This window comes from Mirounga angustirostris, unplaced genomic scaffold (assembly GCF_029215605.1).
Source record: "Mirounga angustirostris isolate CCGP_5_RB_7025 unplaced genomic scaffold, mMirAng1.0.hap1 SCAF_9, whole genome shotgun sequence".
In the NCBI taxonomy this organism is placed as follows: domain Eukaryota; kingdom Metazoa; phylum Chordata; class Mammalia; order Carnivora; family Phocidae; genus Mirounga; species Mirounga angustirostris.
In genome coordinates this window covers 86,989,947-87,011,483 of record NW_026991717.1, presented here as the reverse complement: position 1 = coordinate 87,011,483, position 21,537 = coordinate 86,989,947, and the positions used below count along the sequence as shown (strand labels likewise).

The following is a 21,537-nucleotide window of genomic DNA, read 5'->3' as shown; positions in this document are numbered from 1 at the left end:
AATTATTAAAGTTCCTTTAGAAATGAAAACCAGGTATTCTGTACAAGCTAGTCATTTATTCTACATTCAGGTTTTTTTTTTTTTTACATTCAGTTTTTAAAACTAGATACTTACACTTCCTGCCCACAAATCTTCCCTTTCTCCTGCAAGTTTAACATAAACAGATATCTCTTCTCCCTTAGTGAAGTTCAGGTATCGGCAGTCAGGTCCTTTGTAATCTCTCACAGCTAAGACTCTGCTTATTAAAGCTATGTAAACGTGAGAAAAACACACAATTTAAATTAAAATGTTATTTCTCCCCCTCCCATCTTGCCCTCCTCCAGTCTACCCTATGTATTTCCAAATGCTAATTTCTTCATATTATTTATCACCTCAAAAACCTACATAGACTTCCCACTGCACACAGAATCAATTCTAAGTTCTTTGGCTTGGTATCCAAGGCTATTCATAACCTGATCCTCTTCCTTATTTAAAATGATTTCCTCTTATTCCTTTACAGTCAAGTTCATCTATCCATTGTCCCTGGAATATGTCATTATCATTCTTGTCAGGAAGGAAAGGTGAAGATAATTTGTTTTCTTCCTAGCACCTACTACAGTAGTCCCCCTTATCTGTGGGGGATATGATCCAAGACCCCTAGTGGGTGTCTGAAACCACAGAGAGTACTGAACCCTATATACACTATGTTTTTTGCCTATGTATACATACATATAATAAAGTTTAATTTATAAATTAGGCACAGTAAGAGTCAACAACAATAATAGTAAAATTGAACAATTATAACAATGTATTGTAATAAAAGTTATGTGACCAATCTCTCTTTCTCAAAATATCTTATTCTTCTTACAATGACGTAAGATGATAAAATGCCTCCCTAATGAGCTGAAGTGAGGTACACAAGGTAAGCACTGTGACATAGAGTTGGGCTACTATTGACCTTCTGACTGCATGTCAGAAGAGGGATCATCTGCTTTTGGACCATGGTTGACCCCAGGTAACTAGAACCATGGAAAGTGACCCATGGGTAATGGGGACTTCTGTATATTCCAGGCATTATGATAACTCTTTCATATCTTTATTTTATTAAATCCCCAAACAGACCTATAAGGTCAAAAATCTTATAACAGTCTAACAAATGAGCCTTTAACTAAGTCTTAGAGAGTTGGTCACACACCTGATAAATGGTGGAGCCAGATTTTCACTGAGATTATTTTTACTGCAATATCTGCCTTCCATATTCTGAGATTTTTCTTTCTGTTCTTTCCTAAGCCTAGAAACCCTTCAGTCTCTCTTTGTGATGAGCTCATATCCTACTTCTTCTGTGAGACATCCCAAATTGGTCCAGCCTATTCTGCCCCTTTTCTGAACTTCAATATTATCTATTATCCTTATGTTGTATTGCTATTTACTTTTTCATGTTGACCTAATTCCTGGAGGTCAAGAAACTTAACTGACATTTCATTTTGTTCCTCTTAAATCACACTCCTACCCCTCCAGACTCAGCACATAATAGGCCCTCAATAACTATGATCAGAACTAGATACACTAAATTTAACCCTTCAATACATAAAGTAATATACATACCATATTACCTATTACAATTATACTAACATGTAAAACATTTTGATTAAGTCATATGATTAAAGTTAAAATAACATTATAAATTACTATAAATTTGAAAGTTCCCTTTCCATGTTTCATGTCTGGCCCTAAGGAAACTAAAATGAAGTTGTAAAGAGGGAAAGAAAAATTATTACTATTATAAAACATCATCTAGTAAATCTCTATATATCAAATTACATATCCAAATGATTAAGGAAAATGTTTACTCAAAAAAATTTACTTATAAATTATTACTTTCCCACTAATAATATTTTGCATTTTTAATTTACATGTTGCAAATCAGAAATAATTCTCACATACTGAAGAGACAGAACATATCTGAAACAGATGTAATATATTGTGATACTATTCATCTTGCACCATAATGCTAATAACAGAAAATACTTCTTAAGCAATAAAATGAAAATTAGTTTTTCTTTGTAGAAGATAGGAGAAAGTTAATATTCAAGTATATAAATAAAATTATGTACTCTTAACACTGATTTCATTATTTTTACATGATAAATGAACATGGAAATGATTAATGTTTGATAAAGCTTAAACGATAAATCATGGTGATAAGAAATAAACGCATTTTTAGAAAACTTGTGAGAATCAGAAAGTTCTGATTGAGAAATAGAAACTAAAAAATAGGGGCGCCTGGGTGGCTCAGTCGTTAAGCGTCTGCCTTCGGATCAGGTCACGATCCCAGTGTCCTGGGATTGAGTCCCGCATCGGGCTCCCTGCCCTGCTGGAAGCCTGCTTCTCTCTCTCCCACTCCCCCTGCTTGTGTTCCTGCTCTCGCTGTGTCTCTCTCTCTGTCAAATAAATAAATAAAACCTTAAAAAAAAAAAAAAGAAACTAAAAAATGTAAGAGCTTCATAAATAAAGAACTATCAAATGGCTTGAAATCTTTTTAATACAAATCAATACAAATCAATTTAGCTACCTTAAAAAACAGTAAAAGTGCTGATTTGTTTTTGAGGCCTGGATTAATACCTTCATCATTTCTGATATATTTATATATCAGGCTGATCTTTGCCCCTTGATACACTTACATTAAAAATTATTACAATATGCTTTGCTTCTAGCACTTTCTTTTTATAGGTAAGTGTATTTTATAATGGCAAATATTTCTCAATGACATCACTGCTCACTTCTATCCTACATGTACAAATAACATGTCATTTCAGAACCTTAGTTTAAGAGGAAAAGAAGGAAGAAAAGAAAAACAAACTTACTTTCACACTCCAAGTCACCACATTTTTTAAAATCTGCCAGCAGTTTTGTGCCCTCCAGACACTTTATCAGAGAAATTACCAAAAGGAAGATTCTGTGAACTCCAAGCTCCGCCATGCTAAAACAAGCAGGAATCCCAAACAAGGTTTAAGCCAATTGTTTAGGCCGTATATATGTCAGCCAAAACAAGAGATATCCCACTCTCTCCACTAAATTTAAGAGAAAAGGTTTGTTTTTCTGAATCCCTTGACAATTACATTTTTCAACTGGTGTTTAGGCTTAACTTGAGGGACAAGTGCTCTCTGTTTGCAATCTGCAGTGTCAGGTATCCAGATAATACATAAGGGTTTAATAATTAACAGAGATTTTTAGTTGGACTCATGGCTTATAAAGTTGACCCATGTAAAACAGTCTCACTTAAAGGTACCTTGCACTCAACAGAACAGTTCTTAAACAGGCCTCTACAAAAAGGTAGCTCATCTCTTTATGTTAAAGTCTTTAAATCAGTCAATAAATACAGGGTATTTGCTGCATGCAAATAACAGTATCAATGGAGAAAGTATATAGTTATATGTAGAAGCAGTAATAACTTATATTAAAACCATGGCTTTGAAATATGATGAAAGTTATTTTTAAAAAATCCCACTTTCATATTTCAAAAACCTTCAGTGTTACTATGAAACTGAAACTTGTATTTAGTTAAGAATAATAGTTCAAAGTGGTAAGTACTTCTTATGTTCCAGGTATTGTCTTAAACAATTATGTGATTTAACTCTCACATCAACTGTCTAAGGTAGGTAATATTTTGCTTATGAGGAAACTGAGGTACTATTAAGCTAGCTAGATATTACCTAATGTTATTGCTGCTTAAAGGGGATCAAAGCCCTATATTGGGACTTTCTATGTAAAACACTAGATCTCGGTAGATTTGGGGAAACCAGAGTTGTCTTATTTCAACCTTGAGAAAGTATCTTTCTAACTCCTTCTTTGCTGTACCCCTTCCCTATATTTGGGCATGCCACCAAGTGCATGGCTTCCAGAATACAGCAGTTGTATGACACCACACTCCCCTCTGGTTGTCTGACATAACAAAGCAAATATCCAGCACCTGAGCAAGCTAAAGTGAAGGACTTTTGCTTTCAGGATCCTAAAAACAACAACAACAACAACAAAAAGAAAACAGTGTGTTTGTTTTCCAAAAACAATAGTAAGAAGCCCCCCCTCAGATCAAAGATTTTTACATCTTTAGAAAGAATCTGATAGAACATGAATTTGAGGATCATTTGGCTGGCAATCAGATCACTGTACAGTTGTTCACATGCACACTCAAAAAGCTTTAGATTAGTTTCTTGGGGCGCCTGGGTGGCTCAGTCGGTTAAGCGTCTGCCTTCGGCTTGGGTCATGGCCCCAGGGTCCTGGGATCGAGCCCCACATGGGGCTCCCTGCTCAGCTGGGAGCCTGCTTCTCCCTCTCCTTCTGCCTCTCCGCAATGCTTGTGCTCTCTCTCTCTCTCAAATAAATAAATAAAATCGTAAAAAAAAAAAAAAGATTAGTTTCTTGAACACTTTTACAAGTCTATAAGCTATGTTGTCAAAGACATTTAAAGGATTAACTCTTCAGCTTCAAAATTTGGTGCACAATTATTTGCATAATCTATAATATCAAATCAAGAATATTTAATAATTAATGTTCTTTTTCCTTTTTTGTATTCAATATTAAAGACATTACAGTTAAATTCTGAACTAATTATTTGAATTTTGTTTTTTTTTTTTTTAAAGATTTTATTTATTTATTTGAGAGAGAGAGAGAGCATGAGAGAGGGGAGGTCAGAGGGAGAAGCAGACTCCCCGCCGAGCAGGGAGCCCGACGCGGGACTCGATCCCGGGACTCCAGGATCATGACCTGAGCCGAAGGCAGTCACCCAACCAACTGAGCCACCCAGGTGCCCGAATTTTGTTTTTTTTTTTAAGATTTCTTTTTTTAAGCAATCTCTACACCTAACGTGGGACTCAAACTCACAACCCCAACATCAAGACTCGCATGCTCTACCAACTGAGGCAGCCAGGTGCCCCAATTTTGTTTTAAGTTAAGAACACAGCTAAATTTAAATTTGTCTATTCATTGGACTTAAGGAAATTTGAGTCAAGAAAAATAGGAGAGGGCCCTTGGGTGGCTCAGTCGGTTAATCGTCTGTCTGCATTCGACCCAGGTCATGGTCCTGGGGTCCTGGAATCAAGTCCTGCATCAGGCTCCCTGCTCAGTGGGGAAGTCTGCTTCTCCCTCTGCGCCACTCCCCACTTGTGTGATCGCTCTCTCTCTCCCTCTCTCTCACAAAAATAAATAAATAAAACCTAAATTAAAGAAAAAAAAGAAAAACAGGAGAAAAATTTTTGCCTAAGATACCAGCCTGGAGATTTTCTTCTACTAGAAATGTTCCCACTTTCTTGTTACTTAATGCACTCAGATTATTTCACTTTATTTTCAGATCATCACTTAAATATAATTTAACAAGATATCTGAAGTGTGATAGTATAATGTTAACCTTCTCTAATAGACCCAGGTGAAGAGGTGGTATGTGAAAGGGGTAAGAGCATTTGGTTTAAAGAAATCAAAGCATCAATTTCACTATAAAGACAGCCCTATTAAGCTAATTAGATATTATCTAATTGCTGATGCATTTTGCAGGTCAACTGTTGTGTCAATATTAAAATATACTGCTGCTGAGGAAGATTTAATGGTAACAGTCAGGAATACTGATTTGGAAGAACTATGGCATTCTTCAGAAACTGTATATACAAGAAGTAAGAGTACTTCCTGCATAAAGCTAAAGAATGAATCATCAAAACCACACATGTTCAGTATCTTAGAGATAATGTCACAGAGCAACCCTTTCCATGACAATATGAAGACATAATCATCAATGCTATACTTCTACTGCTTGATAGTATTATTTCTGATACTATATAGTACTATCTTGTCTCTTAGTACATCAGATTTCCTAAAGTAGGAACACATTTCTTTCACCTAGCTACCTGTCACTCTGGAAATTTATTAGATAGAGAAATTTGATCAGAAGTACATGGGAGAAGCTGAACTAATTAAGCTGGGGTGGTTTTTACTAGGGAAGGGAACTAGAACAAAGCCTTTGAAAACAGTTCCCATGGTAGACAGTGAGAGATAAGGCCCAAGAACGATTAAGATTCAAACTGGTGTGGAAGACATAGAGATGGCCCCCCATATTCCCTCTTTAAGGTAAGACCTTCTGTTCAGCTGCAGGGAGTACAGGTGGCAGGTTAGCCTCTGGCAGACACCCCTCCCTGTGTGATCTAGTGGATCAATGACAAGGGAGTACAAAGGTGGGGTCATTTGAACCTTCTGTGGGACACTGGCAGGCATTCCTCACTCCAGAGCTCCCTATTGGGTTTACTGAAGCTTTGTAGATCCTGCACTGTGGTTTGACTTTGCCCTTTGCCTAATCCTGCTTTCTCCCTCTTCTTTTCACAAGTGGTGATCCCTTGAACCCCAAAATCTTCTCATCATCTACTTCTGGAGGACCCAACCTCAGACACTAGTGATCCAAAGACACTAAACAGGGAGATGGCAGAACACACACATTGTTTTGTGTGTGTCACTCCATGGCTCCTTTTACCTTTGTTGCTTTTGTGCTGCTGAAGGCCATGTTTTAGGGGCGCCTGGGTGGCTCAGTCGTTGGGTGTCTGCCTTCGGCTCGGGTCATGATCCCAGGGTCCTGGGATCGAGCCCCGCATCGGGCTCCCTGCTCCGTGGGAAGCCTGCTTCTGCCTCTCACACTCCCCTTGCTTGTGTTCCCTCTCTCGCTGTCTCTCTCTCTGTCAAATAAATAAATAAAATCTTTAAAAAAAAAATCTGAAGGCATGTTTTAATTCTGTCCGCTTTTTCTTATTCTGTCTGTATTAGAGTTCTAACAGGAAACAGATGAGTGTTCCATTTTGAGGGATGACACTACTCTGTGATTGAGGAAATTTTCAGGAGGGACTATTTGCAACAGTGTAGAGAGGGTTCAGGGAAACCAACAAGGGATGTAATGTCCCCAGGCATGAAGGTACAATGAGCACTACCTGGAGAGAACTATAGAAGAGGTCTGCCCAACAGGAACTCAGTCAGGAAAACCTCACTCTTCTACTTTCTGAACTCCCAGCAGTAACTTCTATTGACCAAACCCAGCCAGATGCCAGAGAATAAGGGAACCCCTTTGGAGCAGGGGACTGAGGAGTGGATTGGTAGAAGCAAAAAGAGAATATCCCATACATGCTCATTATTTCTTTACTATGTGTTTTTGAATAATAGTACACAACATCCTTGACATCCAAGATGATACATGTGAGATATTTGCTGAGCAGGGGATTGAATTGATTAGTCTCATCTATGCATAGGAAAGGAATTTAATGTTTGTTGAGCACCAATTTTGTACCAGTGAGCTTAATATTTCACATACAAATCTCATCCTTCAGGGTAGATAGGTATTATTTATTGAATGCCCAGAATGTGTCAGACACTCTTCTAGAGATTGGAGATATAGGAGTGAACAGGACAAAGTCCTTGTTCTCATGAACCTTGCATGCTAATGAAGGAAGACAGACAAGAACAAGCAAACAAATAAATGAACAAGATAATTGCAGGTAGTGATAAGTTATTACGGAGAAAAGTGTCTACTTAGATAAAGTTGTCAGGGAGTCATCTCTGGTGAGTGACATTTGACTTAAGATAGGGGAATAGGAAAGCAGAACATTCTGTGCAGAGGGAAGAATTAAGAAGGAGGTCATACTTCATTGTCTGAAGCTTGATTACCAAAGACTTAAAGAAAAAAAATGAAGGAGGCATAGCAGATGCATTCCAGTATGTAAGAGACAAGGCTTTAAGGTGGAAAGTAAGTTGGCATATACAATCAAGAAACAAAAAGGCAGGTGGAGAGTGGTAGGAGATGAGGTAGGAGACAGAGGTCCAACCATGCAGGGACTTTGGGCTGTGGCAATAAGTGTAAGTTTTATCCTAAGTGCAGTGGGAAGCCATAGGAGGTTTTAAGGAAGAGAATAACATTATTTGTGTTTTTATCATATAACTTCACTTTTTTTTTGCTTTGCTAACTTCTACTTATTCTTCTAGTATCTTAGGTTAAATCACTTGATAAATAGATGACTCAATAACTTTTCTGAATGAACGAAAAATACATGCATGAATGAATAAATGAATTGATTTACTTTCTTTTTTTTTTTTAAGATTTTATTTATTCATTTGAGACACAGAGATACAGAGAGAGAGAGAGAGCATGAGCAGGGAGAAAGGCAGAGGGAGAGGGAGAAGCAGGCTCCCCGCTGAGCAGGGAGCCCGATGCGGGGCTCGATGCGGGGCTCGATGCAGAGCTCGATCCCAGGACGCTGGGATCATGACCTGAGCTGAAGGCAGACGCTTAACCATCTGAGCCACCCAGGCGCCCCGAACTGATTTACTTTCAAGAGCAAGATTCTTTATGCCCCGTGACTAAATGAAATTTTATCTTCAGCTGTGCTGCTCAATTGCTCTCTTTCTCTCATTTCAAAATGAAAGTCAGGTAATCCTTTTGATTAAATTTTCTTTTAAAAAATTTGACAAAAGGAATTGGATCTCATATATATCTTGATCTTTGCATTGGTATTAGTAGCAGCAGTGTTAACCTCCAGCAAGCAAAGTTTTGGAAAACCTTTGGATTCCCAAACACTGTAGGTAATGCTTTGACAGGTTGCTATATGAATAAGTTAATGAGCAATAATAGTACAGATGTATTTAGTATTCCAATTAATTCCTAGTCATCAATAGCTTAATGTCTTTTAAGAACCAATATGGGTTAATTTTATGTACTCTTACGCCATCCCTTCCAAAATCATCCTCCTTCACTGTCTGCCACCATCCTGTCCCCATTTATATACCTTTCCTTCCTACTTCGTTTGGTGTCCATGTCCCTAAGTACCTCATACTCTCAAGCTTCTTTAAGAAAAAAATTAACTCACAAAAATATCAGTAACTTAATTTTTTTTTAAGATTTTATTTATTTATTCATGAGAGAGAGAGAGAGAGGCAGAGTGAGAAGCAGACTTCCCGCAGAGCAGGGAGCCCGATGCGGGACTCGATCCCAGGACTCCGGGATCATGACCTGAGCCGAAGGCAGACGCTCAACCATCTGAGCCACCCAGGCGCCCCAGTAACTTAATTTTTATACCTCCCCCAAATAAGTAAATTTTTAAAAGAGTATATAGAATAAAATTTCTGCATAGAAATGAATAGATATGTTATTTTTGCTTATTTATCTACTTCTTTCAAAGATGTATAGAATAATGGATCTACTACTATCTTTCTCGTTTTGTTTCATTCTCTCCTCTTTCTTCCAGGTTCCCTGGGACATAGGAAAAAATGCCCTCTGTCAATGGACTCATGCTAGGATATGGCAAAATACTTAGCGCCTTGGAGCTTCAAAGTCTTTGCTCATAGAACGAGAAACTTGTGCTAAAGGACCTCTACAAGTCCTTCCAGCTCAGCTATCACATGATTCTCTGAAATATCACTGACTACTGCAATCAGAACATCAAATTGGACTTGGTGAAACTTCTGTTAATGTGGTCTCATTAAAACCACAGATTAAAAACAAATAAATAAAGGAGATATATGGATGCATCCCACTATCTTGGATAGAAGGGATTGGGATGTGAAAATACCATTAAATAGTAACATACAATAAAATGTGCATTCATTCTTTTCTTTAACAATAGCTTTTGAGTGTTTGCTATGTACCAGATACTGTGTGAGGCATGTGGAACACATGGGGGAATAAAGCAGACAGAGAACATCCTTGCCCCCATGGAGGTTATAATCTACAGGAGAAGACAAACAAGACAACTCATTTCTAGAATATAAAGGAGATATTCAGGATTTGTGATTAGGTATTGGTGATTAATTTTTTGTGAAGCAAGGGAGAAGGAAATGTCAAGGATGATTCTGTTTCCTAGTTGGACAACTGAGAGAGAATGTGGTCGCTCCATTTACTGACACAGGAGCACAGGAGAGGAGCAGGTTTGGAAGAGAGGTGGAGGAAGATCATGAGTTTGGTTTAGGACATGTGAAGTAAATGAAAGTAAAGCAATGCAACTTATTTTCAGAAAAAAATTAAAATTTGATGGTTTTGAGAAATTACTCACAAGCCTGTTTTCAAAAGGCTTACTTAGGGGCGCCTGGGTGGCTCAGTCAGTTAAATGTCTGCCTTCAGCTCAGGTCATGATCCCAGGGTCCTGGGATCAAGTCCCACATAGGGTTCCCTACTCTGCGGGGAGTCTGCTTTTCCGTCTCCCTCTGCCGTTCTGCCTGCTTGTGCTGCTCTCTCAAATAAATAAATAAAATCTTTAAAAAAAGGCTTACTTAGCCACCCCATCCCTCATGGAACACTTCATCAAAAATTAATGATGTAATGTATGGTGATTAACATAACATGATACTAAAAAAAAGGCTTGCTTATTTTGAAACAATTTTAGATCTTCAGAAAAGTTGTAAATATAGAGTTCCTGTATACCCTTGACCCAGGCTCCCCCCATGTTAACACCTTATATAGCCTTATATAAGCATAGTACAATGATCAAACATAATAAATTAACATTACTACAATATATTAATAAATTACAGACTTTATTATGATTTCCCTAGTTCTCCAACTAATGTCCTTTTTCTGTTCCTAGATCAAATCCAGGATACTACATTGTATTTAGTTGTCATTTCCCCTCAATCTTCTAGGACAATCTTCTGTGACAGTCTCTTATTCTTTCCTTGCTTTTCATATATTGACACTTTTTAATGTCCCTCAATTTGGATTTATCTGATGCTTCCTCATGATTAGACTGAAGCTATAGAGTTTATGGGAAGAATATCAGAGTGGTGTACCCTTCTCATCACAGCCTATCAGTGGGTGTACATGATATCAATATATCTAATTATTGGTACTATTAATCTTGATTACTTGGTTAAGGTTCGCCAGGTGTCTCCAATGTAAAGTAACTGTTTTTCCTCTTTCGTATTCTGTTCATTTGACGGGAGTTACTAAGTACAGCCCACTTTCAAGAAAGGGGAATCTAATTCCATCTCCTGGAGGGAGGACTATCAAAGAACTCAACAGTAAGTTGTCCAACAGTAAGAAAACTGGCTCATTATCTATATTTACTTATTTGTTCAACCCTAACATACATGTAAAATAGTTTCAAAATTGATAACACAGACCCTGTGATAAACAAATTTACCAATCAGACTTAAATGTTTATGAATAACACTTTTTGTCTTTAGCCTTACAGTAGCTAATCAAAACACTTTTTTACAAAGCTATTTAGGTCAGCTCCTTTCCTCCCCATCCCCTTCAGTGTGGTTATGTCATTCATTTGTAATACAGCTAGATTTATTTGCCATAGCCTACATTCCATCTTGGGTTCCCTTGCCATTCAAGTTGATTTTTTTTTTAAGGATTTTATTTATTTGTGAGAAAGAATGGGAGAACGGGGGGGGGGGGGGAGGGAGAGGGAGAAGCAGACTTGCCACTGAGTGGGGAGCCCGATGTGGGACTTGATCCCAGGTCCCTGGGATCATGACCTGAGCCGAAGACAGACACTTAACCGGCTGAGCTACCCAGGTGCCCTCAAGTTGATTTTTTAAAATTTGCATACAGTAAAATTATCTCTTTGTAGCATAGAGTTCTATGGGTTTTGACAAATGTATAATCATGTATCCATTACCATTCTACCATACAGAACAGTTCAAAGTCATTTTAAAGTTAACATTTAAGCCAAAAGCTTATTTTATCTGAATTATGTGGAGAACTCTTAATTTTGCCAATTCTCTTCATGAGGTTTATTAATTCTTTAGCAGAATAGAAAGATACTTAATATATAAGATTACTGAAAGCAAAATAAATATATCTTTTCACTGTTGGAAGACAAAATTCCAATAAAGGTTACCTTTGAGCCTTTCTACCAGTTCAAAGTTGAAGGTGTTTAAACAAATAAATGGATCTTTTGTGACTTTTTTCATTAGATAAATCACAAGGATTAGATAAATCACACAAATATGACAGTGAGTGTGCAAAAAGAAATGCAAAATAAAAATCAATTACAACACTCATCAAATTTAATTAAAATACACTTGGAAACATAATAACTAGTTTTTAAAATGTTGTTTCTCAAATAAATAATTTCCATGACCCATTCTTGTCCCAATACACTACCAGGCAATTTTGTCTCTTTTTACATAACTCTCCTCCAAATAAGCTTTACTCCTAATGAAGTGGTGGCAGAAGGTGGCAGTGAGAAAGGAAGAGAGAAATAACTGGAAGGTTGGGAAGGGAAAAAAGCAGAGACCTCAGTCTCTGCAGGTTTAATAAGGGCTGAATGAGGTGAGGTAGGTGCTCTGGGCTGTGAATGCTGGCCTCTCCTCCATAGGCAGCCTCACAGAGCAGAAAGGATTAGAGATGGAATGGATCCAGCAGGATCCATAGTTCAAGCAGACATGTTTTTTCTTCTCCTAAGCCTGTATCTACAGGATAACAATCAATGAGTCACCACACACAAGCCTACTATTTAGTTTAAAAAACAACAAAAGTATACAATCTGACTAACCTCAGGAAAATGCATATGGTACCATTTTAATTCAGCAAATTCTATTAACAATGCACTGTTAATGATGAAGACATTAAGAAACCATTTGAGAAGGTCTTTTCCAAGGCTTTGTCCATAAACCAGAATTAATCCACTAAATTCACTCTAATAATACTACTAAATATACCAGCCTTTTAGCCTCAGGAGTAAATATGACTTGAGCTCACCAAAGCTTCATAGAAGGCAATCATATAACAAAGGTCCCAGACATTTTGTATTATTATCACCTCAGGAGTTTATTTTACATTTCCTCAGGACACAGTATTTTTAAACACTCCCATTTATGATGTATGTAAGTATACATTTTTCATTACAATAAGATTTCACACAACAACCATCTTAAGTATATGTTTTCTCCACCAAAAAATATTTTGACATCAAATTAATAAGATTTTTATTGACTTACAAAGTTTTTGTGGGGCAAGGTTGCTAGTTGAGACCCCAGAAAATGTGGCATGATGTCATCCCAGCCAGTGAGTCTAAGCTGACAACTTACGATTTTTTTCCTGGGTCATGTGGGACTATGTTTTGTTTATTTCTTTGTCTCCCACAATGTGATGAAAAAGATGTTGGGAATTTATCTTCACAAGCCACATTATTTTGGAAGTTTCTGGAACTGTCTGAATATTGTTAGTATTATGGTTGGTTTAGGAATGACAAATTCCCTTTCTAGTTATAAATTTTTCTCAAAGACTTATTTATTTTAGAGAGAGAGTGAGAGAGAGTGCAGGGTGGGGGAAGGGCAGAGAGAGAGAAAGAGAAACCACGCAGACTGCTCGGAGATCATGACCTGAGCCAAAATCAAGAGTCCAACACTTGATCTAACCTACTGAGCCACTCAGGTGTCCCTCTAGTTATAAATTTTAAAGCATGTTAACTATGTCCTTGCTCACTTCAACACTGCCGATCTTGATATCACTTAAGGAAATTCCAAAAAAGTCTCCACTATTGTATTAACTTTACTGTTATCAGTAATTTTTTTTCTTTTCTTTTTTCTTTTTTTTTTTCTTTTTTACAAAAGTTACCCTCTGGACTAAGCAGTATTCTCTAACTGAAGGGACATTGGATACCAACTTAGTTAACCTCATTAACGATGAAAATAAGTGAGTAATTGATATTTGGATTTGGAACATATTATGAGATTCCAGAAAATACCTGCCAATACTTTTCAAGTAGCATGTTTCTTGGGGCATCTGGGTGGCTCAGTCAGTTAAGCAGGGTCACGGGATCCAGACCTACCTCATACTGGGTGCTCAGCGGGGAGTCTGCTTGAAGATTCTCTCTCTCTGTCCCCCCCATTCATGTGCGTGCTCTCTCGCTCTCTCTCTCAAAAATAAATCTTTTAAAAAAGTAGCATGTTTCTTAAACTTATATTAAAATGAATTTATATTTCTCAGCACATATGTAAACTGTGGCAAAAAGAACCATCTTGGAAGTAATCTTAGAGGCAAGAGAAATTTGGTTGGGAATTAAGTTTCCTGCAAATAACCACAGAAGTAAAAATTCACATTATAACCATTGTATACTATGACTAAGCCTGACTCTGTTATAACAAACTTTTTTTTTTAAGATTTTTATTTATTTATTTGAGAGAGACAGTGTGCACAGAGGGAGAAAGACAGGGAGAATTAGACACCCTGCTGAGCAGAGAGCATGACGAGGGGCTCAATCCCAGATCCCAGCCCCCAGGATCATTACCTGAGCTGAAGTTAGACACTTAACAGACAGCCACCCAGGCACCCTTGACTCTGTTATAACTTCTAATATTTTCAAGATATCATACCTATGCCATCTTAAATATCTCATTCCCAAAGCCCTCAGTGCAGACATTTTGCATCTCTCAGCATTAAAGTCCCTTGTGATTAGTCCTCTTGAACTTTAAAGCATGTGTATTATTAGAAACAACACTACAGGAGACAATGACGTTGTCACTAGTATAGCTATGAGGTGTATGATTCTGTGACTCAGCTGGACAGGACAAAGTACGGAGATATCCTTCTGAACTCTGGGGAAAGTAATCACTCTACAAATGTCTTCTGTTTATCATTCTTCATGGTCTTTTCTTCCTCCTCTTATCCGCACCCCATTTCCCCCTTCAAAAAAGTACAACTTTGGCTTTGTCAAGTGCTGCTATACTTGACATCAATCTAGGATTCTAAATCAAATGTCATTTCCCACTATAGTTGTGTGATAAAAGTATAGAAAAGGGTTTTTGTGGGGCACTGGAGTGGCTCAGTCAGTTAAGCATCTGACTCTTGGTTTCAGCTCAGGTCAAGATCTCATGGGTCCTGGGATAGAGCCCCAGGTCTGGCCCCCAGCTCAGCGGGACTCCTCTTAAAGATTCTCTCCCTCTGCCCTTCCCCCCACTTGTGCATGCATGCTCTCTCTCAAATAAATAAATCTTTAAAAAAAAGGGGGGGGTTCATGTGTTTGTTTAAAAGTAAAAGAATGGCCTCATTGGCTTGTTACAAGTATAAATACTATATAAACTTTAAAAGCTTCAGTAGTAATGTTGGTGTTGATCTATACTTAAAATTCCTATTCCCTTTTCCAAGAGCTGACAAGATAGTGGAAGTGGAGCAGAAGAAGCGCAAGTTCAGCTACTGCGGCGCAGACCTCGACCAGCTGCTGGACAGCCCAGGAGCCCTTAAGGCAGCGGTACAGCGCCCAGCAGCAGCGCAGGCTGAACCGCGGTTTGTGGAGGAAGCCACACTCACTGCTGGAGCGCCTCCAGAAGGCCAAGAAGGAAGCTCCCCCAATGGCATAGCGCGTGGTTAAGGAGCACCTGCGGGACATGATCATCATGCCTAAGAGGGGGGCAGCCTGGTGGGTGTCTACAAGGGCAAGACCTTCAACCAGATGGAAATCAAGCCCGAGATGATTGGACACACCTGGGCCAGTTCTTCACCACCTACAGGCTTGTGAAGCACTGCAGGCTGAGCATCCCCCGCCACCCACTCCGCTTCATTCTCATGTAGCCTGTTCAGCCAATAAAGGCACAGACTTCTCTTAAAAAAAATAATGAAATAAAATAAAATTCTTATTGATTACAAAATAAATATGTAAAACAATAACATCAAATAAATCAAAAGGGTAGAGGTGCTTTGCCTTTATTCTTTGAGCTGCCAAAATATCTAGAAATACTTAAATAATGCGACTACCCAGAAGAATCTAGGAACAGAAGTACTTTTTATTTGGGGAAATACTAAAACCCTGAAATCATGAATAGAAACAAAAGAAGTGCCACCTGTACTGTCTTTGTTTGAAATTTATAAGTACCTATCTTCCAGTAGATCACTAAACTATAACTTCACAAAATTTATCATCCTCTTCTGATATGACTTTATGAATTGTCACATCAGCCTCCAAGGACACATGGAGCATTTCCACATTTTTGCATGAGTTATATTTCAAGAGCTGTTCTCCTGCTGATTGATGGGCATATGTACTTTGCAAATTATGTGTAATTGGAAATCAACTTACCCATGTGATTTCCAATATTAACCCCTAAAAAGTCAGTATTAAATATAACTATATTAGTTAGGGTAAGCTAAGATATGCTGTGGTAACAAACCGCAAAAATCTTTGACTTAAAAAAGCAACGGCTTCTTTCTTACTCACAAAGTCAGTCATGCAACTTCACATGGTGGCTTTCTTCCAGGTGGCGCCTCAAGGATCCAGAATCCTTCCATTTCATCATTTTGCCATCTTGAAACTGTGGCCTCTGAGGTTAACATAGAAGGGATAGAGAATGTGTGAATAATAATGCGTGGGCTTTTATGGCCAGGCCTGGAAGTATATCTCCTTTGCCCACTACCACTGGAAAGTACCTAATCACATGGCTACACGCTATCTCCAAGGAAAGCTAAGATATATGCACCCAGGAGGAAGAAATACTTGATGTCTAGATAGTGTCTGGCTAGCTAGTTTCTACCACAAGAAACCCTGTAGTATGTGCAAACATTTATTGTTAGTCCTGAACTAGGCCTATACAAAGATGTGTAACGTTTATCTTTGCTTCTGTAATTTCAGCAATAACATGACTTGTTTAAACAAGCACTAAAATGTGATTTTGTTCAAATGGTAAGTACTGAACAACTGTATGAGGTCATGTTCCCTGACAATATATAGAATGTGACTGTTCTATCTTGACTGATGATGCTGAATCATACGCTTTAATTCAGCAGAGATGAGCCTGATATTGTTTTATGAAAGCTAAGGAGTTCAAGAGGTCTAACGACTAAATAGAAAGTCACCTCCCAGCCCCACCTTGAAAGTAATCCAAAGGAAGGCTTGAGGATAGTCCAAGACTTCTCAAAAATTAATTTTGCATGGGTCCAACATACAGAATGATCCAGACATAATGTTCTAAATCATCATTGTCCTATAGAAATAAACAGTGAGCCACATTTGTAATGTTCTAGTGGCAACATTAAAGATAAAAAGAAACAGGTGAGGGGCGTCTGAGTTGCTCAGTTGGTTAAGCCTCTGCCTTCGGCTTGGGTCATGATCTCGGACTCCTCTGCCTGCTGCTTGCCCTGCTTGTGTGCTCTCTCTCTCCCTCTGTCAAATAAATAAATAAGAATCTTTTAAATATATAAAAAATAAAAATAAGCTTTTATTTATTTATTTGACAGAGAGAGAAAGAAAGAGAGAGAGCACAAGCAGGGGGAACAGCAGAAGCAGGGGAACAGCAGAAGGAGAGGGAAAAGCAGGCTTCCCGCTGTGCAGGGAGCCCGATACAGGGCTCCATCCCAGGACCCTGGGATCATGACCTGAGCTGAAGGCAGACGCTTAACTGACTGAGCCACACACGTGCTCAGGTAAGCATCTTTTTTAAAGATTTTATTTTTAAGTATGTGGAGCTCAAACTCACAACCCCAAGACCAAGAGTCTCATGCTCTACCAGAGCCAGCCAGTCACCCCTCAAGGGAGCATTTTTTACTGTCCTGGCCTCCACTCTCATTTGACTATTTTTTTAATGTGTACTAATTTTTAATTTTAATTTTCAGTTGAAAATATGAGTCAGAAGTTAAAATTCAAGCCTGCAGAAACAAGAAAAATACCGAGGAAAACAACCTGAAATCATAAAGAAATTTGTGATGGATATGGTGGTGTTCCCTTAAGCTCCCCAGCCCAGCAAGCAAAGGGATATCAACAGAGTGGTTAATCATCCTTAGGGTTTTCCACAGAAATAGAACCAATGGAATGTGTGTATATATATACACACTGTTCTTTGTTTTTTGACACACACACACACACAAAGAGATTATAAAGAATTGGATGAAAAGTCCCAAGATGGGCAGATGGCAAGCTGGAAATCCAAAAGAGCCAATGGTATAGTTCCAGTCCAAGTCTGTAGGTTTGAGATCCAGGAGACCCAATAGGGTAAGTTTCAGTCCCCAAACCAGCAAGCTCAGAACTAAGAGCCAATAATTCAGTTCAAGTCCAAAAGCTGAAAAAAAACTCTATGTCCCAGTTCAGAGCACTCAGGCAGGAGGCGCAGCCTTTATGTTCTATTCAGGCCATCAACTGATTGGATGAGGGCCACTCACATTAGGGAGGGCAATCTGTTCTACTCAGTCCACCAATTCAAATGTTAAATCTCATCCAAAAACACCCTCACAGACACACCCAGAATAATATCTGACCAAATATCTGGGCACTTGTGGTTCAGTCAAGTTGACACATAAAATTAACCATCACATAATCCAAAAAGCAGAGGATGAACTTGAGTGCTTATTTAATATTGAGATTTTTATTATTATAAAAATGAGAATCATTTCATTCATCACCCATCCTAGTGTTTTTTGTGGTCCAAAACCCCACAAAAAAACAAAAAACAAAACCTTTGATAAATGTAAGTAAAAAGCCTATAAAACCATCATTTGTACAGTGTCGCTTAAGAACAAATTTTTCAGAGAAAAAAAAAGCATATAAGTGAACTCCTGTAAAGCACACTTCTTTCTTGATAGACATCCAAATGAGTAAAGAGAGGAAAATGTCATTTATTTTGATATTTTTTAAAAGTCCATCTCATATTACAAGCTCCAAGGAACAGTAGATCCATAAAGGATGTTTTACATCAAAATTTTAAAAGGATGTCAGGAGCTAACAATAAATCCCTATTTTATTGGCCCGGTTAACTATTTCAGGTAACAAGTGAAAAGAAATTCAGAAAGATCCTATTAATGTCCCTCCAGCTGGAAGGGATGTGTGCTGGAGGCATAAGCAGACGACAGAAAGGACAAGACACTCTTTCGGAACATATTTGATAAGGGCAGCTCTAGAAATTTCATACAGGAAATGGCACTCTGGTTGGAACAAGAAGATGGGGGATTTGTCTTGAAATCACGTTTGTAGAAGCAGCACACTGTTTTTATTTAGGTCACACATTTATTAGGGTGGCTAGAGAGTTTATAAGGAGGATAAAGTCTCCTGAGACACCTCTGCTGGCATCTGTTAATAGATCGCAGAGAAGGTAGCCCAGGAAGATGAGCCATTTGGCTGAGTAAGGACTTCTCTCCTAAATTTTTATTATGAAAATTTTGAAACTAACACAAAAGCATATGAACTCATGTATAGAAGTTTCCTGTAGTCATCATTTAGCTTCAAACATGACCAGCTTTTTGCAATCTTACATCACCTCTTTCCCCCACTCACACTATGTTTTGGGAGGGCTAGATATTAAAGTAAATCCCAGATGTCACGTAATCTCACCCATAAATAACTCCAGTAATAGTAACAGATAAAAACATAACTACCGAAGCATCATCACATTTAACAAATTTAACCCTTTAACACACATTCCTTAACATGTTCTAACACCTAGACTATGTATAATTTTTCCCAGTTGTTGCAATTAAAAAACAAAACAAAACAAAACAAAACAAAACCCTTTTATAGTTGGTTTGTTTGAACAAGATTCAAAAAGATCCACATTTGGTTGATATTTATCTCGTAAGTTCTTTAGAGTATATAATAGTTTCCTCTCCCTCCTCCTCTTTTAGAAAAGGCAGGGCAAATAATTCTTTTTTTTTTTTTTTTTTTTTTTAAGATTTTATTTGACAGAGACACAGCGAGAGAGGGAACACAAGCAGGGGGAGTGGGGGAAGGAGAAGCAGGCTTCCCGTGGAGCTGGGAGCCCGATGCGGGGCTCGATCCCAGGACCCTGGGATCATGACCTGAGCCGAAGGCAGGCATCTAACGACTGAGCCACCCAGGCGCCCCAGGGCAAATAATTCTTGTCCTTTATTCATCAATTCTCAGAATGAGTTGTTCCAGAAACCTCTAAAAGTGCCTCTTAGCATCCCTTCTTTCTGTCATGACAAGGTGTCTCAACTCAGCTTGTACATTTCCTGCTCCAGATTTACAATCAGCCATTTCTTCAAGGATCCCTGCTTCTTTTTGTTGGAAAATAGCATTTAGAGACTGCAATTGGCACTGGGATGCTCACCATTATTGGACTGTCCTTATTTCTATGCCCTCTCAGTAGACAAAGCTAGGAAATATGTGAATTTTAGAAAGAAAACTGAATCACAAATTCATACGGTTATTTCTAATTCAAATGAAATATTGTAGCGTTTTTCCTTAAATTCTCTGATTTTTAAATTCTTTGATTTTATATTTTTATTTATATTTTATATTTTTGTATTTTTATTACACTGAAAATCTTTATTTTAATGACATTAACATAATTACTTGTTTATGCATATAATATATACATGTATATAGATCATAAAGTAGCTTCAAAGCAACAATACTAATATTACTACTAACAATTAGAACTACCAATTACAGCTGAATATTTCATTGTGGTTCTTTGTATTTCTTAAGATATATCCCGCCAGGAAGGTACATCAACTGATTGAGTTTTAAAGTCATTTGAAATATTTTTTTCTGCGGTTATACCATCGATCTGATATACTCCAAGGCTCATTTGTATCTATTTGTTTCAGATTTTTAGGAATTTTTTTTTTCCTTTTTGAGTCAAGATTTTTAATTATATGAACTGTTCACATGGTTCCAAAGTCAAAACTATAAAACAAAATGTAGTCAGAGAAGTCTTTTCAACCCTTTTTGTCCCTCAATTTTACAACAAAGGCTTTTTTTAAAGGTACAGAATTGGACCAAATTGTTAAGAAAGCCTAATACCAGTGGGAGGCTCAACAGAGCATTGCTGGTAACAGGCATAGGGGGAAAATTAGGTATTAATTAATTAAGACTTATTATCCACATCAGTTAAACATGTTATAGGTCCAACATATAACAAAAAGAAATTTTCTTGGGGCGCTTGGCTGGCTCAGTCGGAGCATGAGACTCTTGATCTTGGGGTAGTGAGTTCAAGCCCCCGTTAGGTGTAGAGATTATTTAATTAAATAAAACTTAAAAAGAAAAGAAAAGTTAAAAATAAATAAAAATTAAAATTAAAAAAAAATTTCTTGTCTTCCTGATGAAGTGCCTTACTTGGTCTCTTTAACTATGATTCAGTCAACCACTGGATGGGGGGAAAATAGAGTTACAGAAATCTCCACTGTAAACAAGAGGAAAGCAAAGGAGCTTCCTACAAACTGGAAAAACTTCTCCAAATTTCCTATATACAAACAACAACTAATTGAAAATATAATGCAAGAAAGAAAAGTCCTATTCAAAATAGGAACTCATTCACACACATGAACCCTGGGCCTAAACTTAATAAAAACCTGCAGAACCTGTATGAAGAAAACTATAGAATTTTACTAATATACATGATAGAATAAATGGAGAGACACTAGTTTCTGCTTAGAGTCAATAGTCTAAAGATGTTGATTATTCCTAAATTATAAAGTCAATTTAATCACAATCAAAATTACTTGAAAAGTAATTTTTCATTAAAGTTTTCATTAAAATAAATACATAAGTATTATTTGGGGAAATTTGGAAAAGCATAATTGGGGGCATCCCCACAGGTGTGCCTGTAATCCCAGCTAGTCTGCCTAAGACCCCCTGAGCAACAACCCTA

General features: G+C 37.7%; 1 protein-coding gene across 7 annotated transcripts in view; it reads right to left on the bottom strand.

The window, feature by feature from the left end:
* Window positions 1-16,260, bottom strand: part of MIA2 (MIA SH3 domain ER export factor 2) — a 109,394-nt gene extending 93,134 nt beyond the window's left edge. For 4 of the 7 annotated variants that reach the window (XR_010405145.1, XR_010405146.1, XM_045900752.3 and 1 more), the window contains exons 1-2: window positions 2,844-2,959; window positions 115-248 (exon numbers count right to left, since the gene is read on the bottom strand). Coding sequence is in view for 3 of the 7 variants with exons in the window: in XM_045900752.3 (XP_045756708.1) it covers window positions 115-248; window positions 2,844-2,958 (249 nt within the window). In the remaining 4 variants the exon portion in view is untranslated. Of the gene's footprint in view, window positions 1-114; window positions 249-2,843; window positions 2,960-6,490; window positions 6,643-16,157 lie in introns of those variants that run through there. The other 3 variants (XM_054513689.1, XM_064570972.1, XM_064570971.1) reach the window with 3 other exon arrangements.
* Window positions 16,261-21,537: the final 5,277 nt, after the last annotated feature.